The 9,087-nt window shown below is 48.4% G+C and overlaps 1 protein-coding gene across 2 annotated transcripts in view; it reads right to left on the bottom strand.

Annotated features, from left to right (window-relative positions):
* CA10 (carbonic anhydrase 10) overlaps positions 1-9,087 on the bottom strand; it is a 599,575-nt gene that overhangs the window by 102,771 nt on the left and 487,717 nt on the right. For both annotated transcript variants that reach the window (XM_004707037.2, XM_045299855.1), the window contains one exon: positions 7,026-7,211. In XM_004707037.2, coding sequence (XP_004707094.1) covers positions 7,026-7,211 — 186 coding nt within the window. The remainder of the gene's footprint in view (positions 1-7,025; positions 7,212-9,087) is intronic.

Genomic DNA, 9,087 nt, shown 5'->3' with positions numbered 1-9,087 from the left:
GGGCAGCGAAGAAGGCGGTGGGCCACACAGCCGCTCCTCTGTTCTCACCGCAACGGGACCCACAATTCCCTGCCACTGGCATACTCCTTCCCTAAAAGCCACAGGACAGTGTATTGGGAATCCCTGCCCACAACGGACATATGTGCCTGCTCACTGAAGGGATGGAGGTGCCAGCCCACCGGCACCTTGGAAGAAAGACCAGTTCAGTCATCGGAGGCCCTGGATGCTCCAGTACCCATGGATCCACCCTGAGTTGGAACAGATGGGCTTGGCTGATATTTTAGAAGCAAGCTGACCAGGCCTTTATTCCAAGGCACCTCTGGGTGGGCTCGAATCTTTGCGTTTTGGGTGAGCAGCCAAGTGCATTCATCACTGGAGACTTGTTAGCCTCGCCATGGCAACGTGCCCCACAGGCACGCATCCGCTCCAAAGAGTGTCTTGTGCCCTGTTCATGGATTTGCTTCTTTTCATAAACACCCTTCTTTATACTGGATATTAATCTAGCCACTTAGACATGATTAGAAAGCTAAGGGTCTTACTTATTAAAAACAGTTAATTTTCTCTTCTGGGGGAAAAAAAGGAGACATTTGAATCCCTGACTATGCTCATTTGTCACCAACCCCCAACAAGGCATCCAGGAGCGCTCCGAGTCGGACATGAATAATTTTTATAAAAACGCAGTTGCTGACTGTGCCGTACATCCGTGCAGTTTTATAAAACAAAGCAAATGATGACCATCAATTACAATAACCTCACTAGACAAGACTACAATTAATCTACAGCTCTTCACATAACGAGTGTTGCACGGTGCCAAGGAAGAATGCTTGGCATTAATTGACTTATCACGATCAGCAATGATAGATAGGCCAGATGGCAATGCGATTACTCACTGTCAACAAAATCATTGCACGCTATGTTGCCAGAAGTTGGTTCCTGGGGTCTTTTCACAGGATAACCAAAAGCAGACCAAAGAAAGGTGGCTTGGAAGGGTTCACAAAACCAGCACAGAGTTGGCCTAGAGGGGAGGAGATATTTACTGTCACTGAGGCTACCTTAACCCTCAGTGGCGTCCAACTGGCAGAACGTGTCTACAAAGGGACCCAGGGCTGCACCAAAGCTCAGGGTTCGCTGGATCACTGGGGTACAAGTCACTTTTAGGCAGCCCGCAAATTCCGCTCCATGCTCAATAACGCCAGTGACGGGGCCTCCCTCTTTCCTTCCCCTCCATTGCATGGCGGGGTCTCTAGTTGCACTCTGCCTTTCCCTAGCTCCTGCCCTAGTTCTTCCAGCCCCTCCCCTCATGCCAAATAGAGGCACCAAACGCTTCTCTCTCACTTGTTGCTGAGGAGTTGGCCCTAGGCTCACGGAGACCAGATGCTTGATGGGAAGGGGCAGGTGCAATCCATCGGTCTTTCACTGCCTGCTTTTCAAAATGAGATTGCCAGGACTTTCTTTCCAGTCTGAAAACTATGCTGAAACCTGTTCGCCATGGTGGCAGCATGCAATGAGTAGTTGCTGCGCTTGAGGTGCACTGGCCTGGACCCACACCTGGGTCTCCCTTATGGAGGGCAACGATGCTACAACGGATGCCTCCTGCTCACTGGCATGCTGTGTGCTACCCTGCCGATTTGGACTCGTGGTGCCTCTCTGTGGTTGTTGCTAGGTACTGTTACGTCAATTCTGACTCTCAGTGTTCAACCGAGCAGAGGGACACACTGCCCAGTCCTGTGCCAGCCTCATAATTGTTCTGTTGAAGCCCACTGTTGCAGCCAAGGTGCCCATCCATCTTGTAGAGGGCCTTCCTTTCCTTCGCTGCTCCTCTACTCTACCAAGCCTGCGATCCTTCTCCAGGGACGGGCTTCTCCTCGTAATATGCCCCAAGTCCATGAGATGAAGTCTCGCCATCCTTGCCTCCAAGGAATATTCTGGTTGTACTTCTCAAGGCAGATTGGTTCGTTCTTTTTGGCAGTTCATGGTACTTTCTAGAACCCTTCAATTACCTCAAAGGCCAACTGCCTCCTCAATTGCGTGTCTTGCGGCGTTGTTTTGGTGCTCGGAACATTCTGGTGGCTTGCATCTAGAGCTCACTGCTCCTGATGGGCCCACGGAGAAGTGCAGTACAACTGACGTGGCTCGGGCAGCATCAGCTCTAACTCTACTTACATAGAGGCGAATTCTCAGACCTGCCTCGGAGCAATGATGGATGTATGCGCGCGCGCGTGTGTGTGTGTGTGTGTGTGTGTGTGTGTGTGTGTGATCACTCTGCTCGGGAAACTGTTCTCCAAGTCCCATCAGTCTCAGCATCCAGACATGCCCATGTCCACTTGCAGTGCCCTCTGGTTGCCCATTGTAGCCCACTAGAGCACAATCATGCTCAAATTGCATCCTCACTGGAGTCCCTGAGTGGTGCACATGGTTATTAACACGTTTGGCTGCTCACTGTAAGCATATTCCACCATACACAGAGGTGCCTTGGAAGAAAGGTGTGGCGATCTACATTCTAGAGGTCACAGCCACGGAACACTGTGGAGCCCAGTGCTACGCTGACACACATGGGTGGCCATGAGTGAGAATCAACTCAGGGACTACTTTACTTATAAGAAGTCTTCCTTGTTTAGAAACTGAAATGATTTCAGCAGATTTGAGCTGAAATTAACACAGTGATGCTTGATCAAAATCTCTTGGGAAATTGTTCCAAATCCGCAGGCCTGGACCCCACTCCTGGAGACGCTGGTTTTGGTAGTCTGGGTCAGGAAGGACGTATAAATTGTTTGAAAATCCTCCCAAGTTCAATCTGACTCATAGCTCAGCGTGGTGCTTCCTTTACGACGCCAATTCCTAGCAAATGCACCCGGAGTGGGCACTTCAAAAGCCTAATGACCAGATTCTCTGAGGGGATCTCTACCTGCAGATCACCAGCAGCCCTCGGGGAGCTTGATCCTCTGTGGTTTGGGGTAGGTCTAGGGAATGAGTACACTACCAGATTCAAAGGCTATGTGTTTCTTTGGAGGATTCTTGGAAGCACCAGTTCACCCCCAACTTGTAATTATAAACCGGGCGCAGAGAACGTTATAGTATTCTGAAAACTCAAGGATTCCCATAAGGTAAAGGATTCAAACCCAGCAATGCCCTGCATTTTCCCCTTTAATTTACTTAACAAAATAGTTCTACTCTGATGAAATTTAAAAATCAAGCCTATTCTGATGCATAGTCTTCTAGGACAAGGGAGAACAGACCCTGTGGGCGTCTCAGACTGTAACTTTCTTACGGGAGCAGAGAGCCTCGTCTTTCTCTTGACAAGCAGCTGGTGGTTTCGAACTGCAGACTTTGAAGTTATCTGCCGAATGCATCACCACTACACCATCAGGGCTTCTTAGCTTCTACTCTGATAGACACTGGAATATAACACTCTTGTAGGAGAGAAAAAGAAACTGCAGCAAACAAGCTGACAAATAAAATTACCATATATACTCATGTATAAGCCGGGTTTTTTCAGCACATTTTTAATGCAGTTTTTGTGGTACACTTAGGTGCCTTGGCTGATATTCAGGTGAGCATACACGAGCATATATTGTAATAAAAGAACTCATTTAATAAGAAAGTTTTAAAAAATCTAAGCCTGTATTTCACAAATTATCTAATTTTGAATATTTTCTCTTTAAAACCAGCAGTACACACCCTTCTCCCCCCGGTAAAACCAAACCTGCTGCCTTTTACTTCAGTCAGACTCATAGCAGCCCTACAGGACAGAGCAGAGCTGCCCCATTGGGTTTCTGAGGCTGTTGATCTGTGTGGAAGCAGACTGCCTCATCTTTCTCTCATGGAGTGGCTGGCGGGTTAGAACCACTGATCTCTGGGTTAGCAGCCCAATGCTTAAGTGACTGCACCACCAAAGTTCCTTAGCAGTTCCTCAACTATTTGTGAGTCTCACCCAGTTTTTAGCATCATTCCCAGCTAAGCTCTAGTTCTGTGCCTTTGGCAGGTATCTCTAATCAATCTCAGCATTCTTCCCTTACCAATTTAGGAGGTGGGCTGTTGTTCCTGCTCAACCAGGTTATCTATGCAGCCATAATTAATAGATCAGAGATGATATGCTCCGTGAACTCTTTTTGCAGCTCCCAGTGCACAGTGAGCACCCTGGCATGGCTCAGCTCCTTGGCTCATGCTGAGCTTGAAATGCCATATCCCCTTTCCAGAGAGGCAACTGTTATCGATCACTGAGTTCTCCCTGGGGCTCCCCACATCTGAATCCCACGTTTTCCACAAGCAACCTTGAGAGCTATTGAAACAGATCCTTCAAGGAATTGCCCCACCTTCCCAAGACCATGGTTGGCCTGGATCAAAGCAGAAGGTACCACTTAGATCCTTTGACTCCAAAGCCGATGCTCTTAAAACCATTCTCACTGCCTCTCTTCAAAGCCCAGTTCAAAGGGTGCCTCCTCGGAGGTTTGTGCTTTCTTTGTTTTCCTATAAGTCTAATTTGTCCCTGTCTTTTGTGCCTTCATGCATCTCCATTACAACATGATATGATACTTTAATTATTTAACTGCGCCACTCTCTGAGATCTTCTTTTCTGTTTGGCATTGTCTGAGATTTATTTTAATTTTATTTTTCAACAATTTTATTGGCAAGTGATTTACACATCATACCATTCAATCATATCAAGAATGTACAATCACCCCCACATCAATTTTAGAGCCCCCCCCCACCATGGATAAACTGCCTTGAAAATGACTTATGCAATCACAATCCGTTCTAGTGCTCCCTCCCCCTTCCAGCTTCATTAATTACTCCTGAAATCCCCTTTCCCTCCCTACACCCCCCCCATATGTCCTATATCCCCTTGTATCCGTTAGTATCATTATGCTTCCACTCCTCCTGTGCTTCACAGCTGGGAGACTCACCAGGAAAACAAAATCGTGCTCAGGTGGTAAGGGTAATAACATTATAGAGACAAAAAGACTAATAATGTGTAAGAAGGAACAGACCTTCTGCAATAATCAAAAAGCTAGGGAGGAAGTTTATGTCATGGAGCCAGTAAGAGATACTTGCACCCAGAATGTAGTATTAAATTAAAATAGTTAAGGGGGAGTGGGGTGCCAGCCACACCCGCTGCTAGAACTCACTGGTTCAGTAATACTACTTCTGGGTTCAGTAATGCACAATTGTACAGTTGAGGTATATATATTATATTAAAGTCAACGAGAGCATGAGAGATATTACAATAATGCAGTCAGACACATTACATGGTAGCATTGCTCACCTCAGCCCAGCTTGGTGGTCCACGTGGAGGGAGGGGGAAGGGAAGGAGGTCAAGGGAATGATGGAGAGAGGACTGGAGAGGAGAGGGGAGAGACCAGGGAGTGAGCAGCAAGGAGCTAGTGTCTCTCTAGCTGACCCACGTCTATATCCCTTTGGGGGTGTGCACGCCCACCAATTACAGGTAAAGACACACATCACAGGAAGGGGTTACACTGTAGGTTACACAGTAATGAGGGGGTGGGCTCTGGGTCTCTATAGGAACCATTATCAGTAGGGTGAAAACCCCTCCTACAGGAACCAAGCTAATGGTCCCAAGCTTCAGAAAGTAGTCCATTGTCCCCAGAGGCAGGGAGCAGGCCCACCCCTGTGGTGGGATGAGACAGCAGTCTGGCAGCAAGGATCTGACCCCCGCCCCCTCCACACACACACCAGAACAACTTCAGGTCACGTCTATAGGTGGTCAACTGGCCGAGTGTCGAGTTTGGTCCAGCATGATCAAGATTACAATGGTCCCTGCCTGACAGTAAGGCTGGAGACCTGCTTGATGGGGCTCTGTCCTCTCTGCCACCCCTTGCCCTCCCTTTTCTGTATCCCTGGTAACTAGGAGAATGCCTATGTACATTCTTAGTTGATGCATTTTCAAACACATTAGTCCATGGTCCCCAGACTCAGCAAGATTGCGGATCTATTTCTTAGTGTGTGGCCTTGCCACATCAAAAATAGTGCATGCTTTAACAATGATTTTCATTAAAAAAAAAAAAAGGCAAGGTGACCATGGGAACCTATGTCTGTCATTCCAAAGGCTTCCTGACAGCAGTTATTGCAGAATCTTGAGCAGAAACCTAGTTTCAGGATCTTTAAGCCTATCAGGGACCTGGGTCTGTGGCTGAGCACCGCCCTTGAATGTAACCGAGAGCTAAAACGGGCCTGCTTGTTGCACATCGCACTGCAGGGGACATCTGTTCACAGGGTAGCTCTTGCCCTATCGCAGGAACTGTGGTTGAGCCCCGGACTGTGGCCTAAGCTCTGGGTTGATGGTGGCAGCAGGGACGCTTGTCCTTAATGGTTCACAGTGACATTTCCATTCTGCAGAAGCGTAGGCAGACTATTGAGCTGCCTGACATTTATTTTACAGTGAACTACAGTTTTGTGCAAATAAAACCCATTCTACCTAACGGGAGAATTACGTGCTCAATGATCTTATTATACAGAAGCCTGGTGCCACTTGGCTGTTAACGGGAAGGATGGGGGTTCAGCACCACCAGCTGCTCCTCGGGAGAAAGATGTGGCCATCAGAGTCCCTAAAGACCCCAGCTCTGGAAATCCTAAGGCAGGCAGTTCTACTGTGTCCTATAGGGTTGCGATGCATCAGCACTCAATGGCAGGGTTGGCTTATTTATCTATTTATCTCAATGGTGCAGTGTGTGCTGTCTGGGAGGCTGGTTTCCCAGACGGCTGTCAGCGAGGACGTGTATCAGTGGTGTGCGCCTGAGACCAGACTCATGCTTTGGAGGGTCCTCCCCGGAGAGTGGCTTGGGTGCCTCAGAAGGAAACAGCCAGCCTAAGGGTAGCCTAGAAAGTTTGGGGAGCTCCTGAAAGACTTCTCATGCCAACCTGGAAAGGATAAGTGATGGAAGGAGACACAGGCCTCCTCATCTCCCGATCTATGAGCAATCTTGTCACGGCTTGGCTGGACATCAGTAGACACCCCATTTTAGCCGCGGGTACTTGGTGCTTCTCAGTCCTTCCCACAACCCACTTACCTCCCCGGAGAAGGCCTGTCCATTGAGGAGGTGCTCCGAGCCTTGGCTGTCCTCACTCCCAAAGTGTAGCCGGATCTCCTCTAGCCGGTGGCTGTATGTCATGGGCCCTCCTGATATGTTCACCAAATGCTCCTTGTCCAGGCGGAGGGACACGTGTCTCCCAGTGTTGTACATGGTACCACTGACCTGCAAGGAAACGGGCAGCAGGTCAAGCAGGCTCCGTCCTTTCGTTTCTCACCCAACTCTGCAGGATGCTTGTTTAATGCCATTGGCTCCTTGGGGGGAGAGATTGTAGGCTAAGCCCCCGGGGGGCATAGAGGCAGGGGCCTCTTCAAAGGGTGCCTCGTTCCCTTTCGTCAGGTATAAACCACATTAGAATCCAGGAATTTTAGGTTCAAACCCCAAGGGTACGTTTCATAAGCAGCTACTAATATTTTAAACATTATACCTTGTCTCTTTTACCGTAAAAGTATCACAAAAATATCTTGTTCCTTGCTTCAGGGCCAGCTCCTTTCCCAGCTCTGTCAACCCCCTTCCCCAGAAGAATGCCAGCAACTGGAGATACAGCCCAGGGAGAGTATCAGGTCTGCCCAGACCACAAGGGAGCAAACTAAGAGAGAGGGAGGGGGAGAGAGAGAGTGTGTGAGAGAGAGAGAGAGAGAGAGAGAGAGACAGAGACAGAGACATACTGACTGACTGCATCCTGGTCCTCCAAGCCTCCAGGAGGACATTTCTGCTCAGAGCAGCCAATGCACAGAGAGGACCACAAGGTTGGCTTCACCATGAGACATGATGTCCCCTTACTGACCCACAGTGATCGTGGGGGTGGGGTTGGGGTAGACAGCACTGGAGACACAGAGCGGAAATCCACCGGGGCACAATCCCCAAGGAATCCCGAAAATAGACTTCAGACTCTGGGGGCTGGGCTTGACACCCCATCAGACCTGATCAGAAAGCATTCACACGGGTCAGCAGACAGACTTGGAACTATTTATAGGCTATTTTTTGTTTTTATTCTTCTTTTTTTATGTCTACCTATAAAATATAGCTAGGCAGGGTAAACAATGCAGAGGAGAAAACTGGACCAATGGTTCTGGGGGGACATAGGAGAGGGGGTGGTGAAAGGGCGGGGGGAGCCAACAAGCCCAGGGACAAAGGAACAACAAGAGATCTAAAATCGATGGTGAGGAGGGCGTAGAATACCTGGTGGGGGTTGATCAAGGGCAAAGTAGCTGAGAGGAATTACTGAGAGCCAAATGAAGGGCAAACATGATAGTGGGACAGGAGGGAAGTAAAAGAAAATAGAGGAAAGAACTAGGAGGCAAAAGATATTTAAAGGTATAAACATAGGCATGTACATATGTAAATATAATAATATATAATGAGAGAGATATAGGTTTATGTACATATATTTATATGTTTAGTATTAAGGTAGCAGATGGACATTGGGCCTCTACTCAAGTCCTCCCTCAATGAAGGAACACTTTGTTCTAATAACCTGGCACTCTGTGGTTCTCACCTTCCCTGACACGACTGCGGAAGACAAAATGGGTGTATACGCTAATGTGATGAAGAAAGTTGATGGTGCCCGCCTATTAGAAGATACAGTGTCTGGAGTCTTAAAGGCTTGAAGATAAACAAGCGGCCATCTAGCAGGGAAGCAACAAAGCCCACATGGAAGAAGCACACCAGCCTGTATGATCATGTGTGATCATGGGTGTCAACGGGATCAGGTATCGGGCAATAGAAGGCTCAAAACCAGCAACCGCATCGATGTGAACAAGGGGGGTGGGAATGGAGACCCAAAGTCCATCTGTAGCCAATTGGACACCCCCCCCTCACAGAAGGGTCACAAGGAAGGGGCAAGTCAGCCAGGGTGCTGTACAGCACCAACGAAACACAGAACATTCCTCTAGTTCTTTAATGCTCCCACCCCCACCCCTCACCATCATGACCCCAGTTCTACCTTACAAATCCAGCTAGACTGGAGCATGTGCACTGGTACAGATAAGAGCTCTCAACACACGGAATCCAGGTCAGATAAACCCTTTAGGAACAGTAA

Source organism: Echinops telfairi, unplaced genomic scaffold, assembly GCF_000313985.2.
Source record: "Echinops telfairi isolate 266 unplaced genomic scaffold, ASM31398v2 ScPeMD7_7458;HRSCAF=8496, whole genome shotgun sequence".
Taxonomy (NCBI): Eukaryota; Metazoa; Chordata; class Mammalia; order Afrosoricida; family Tenrecidae; genus Echinops; species Echinops telfairi.
This window is presented reverse-complemented; position numbering and strand designations above follow the sequence as displayed.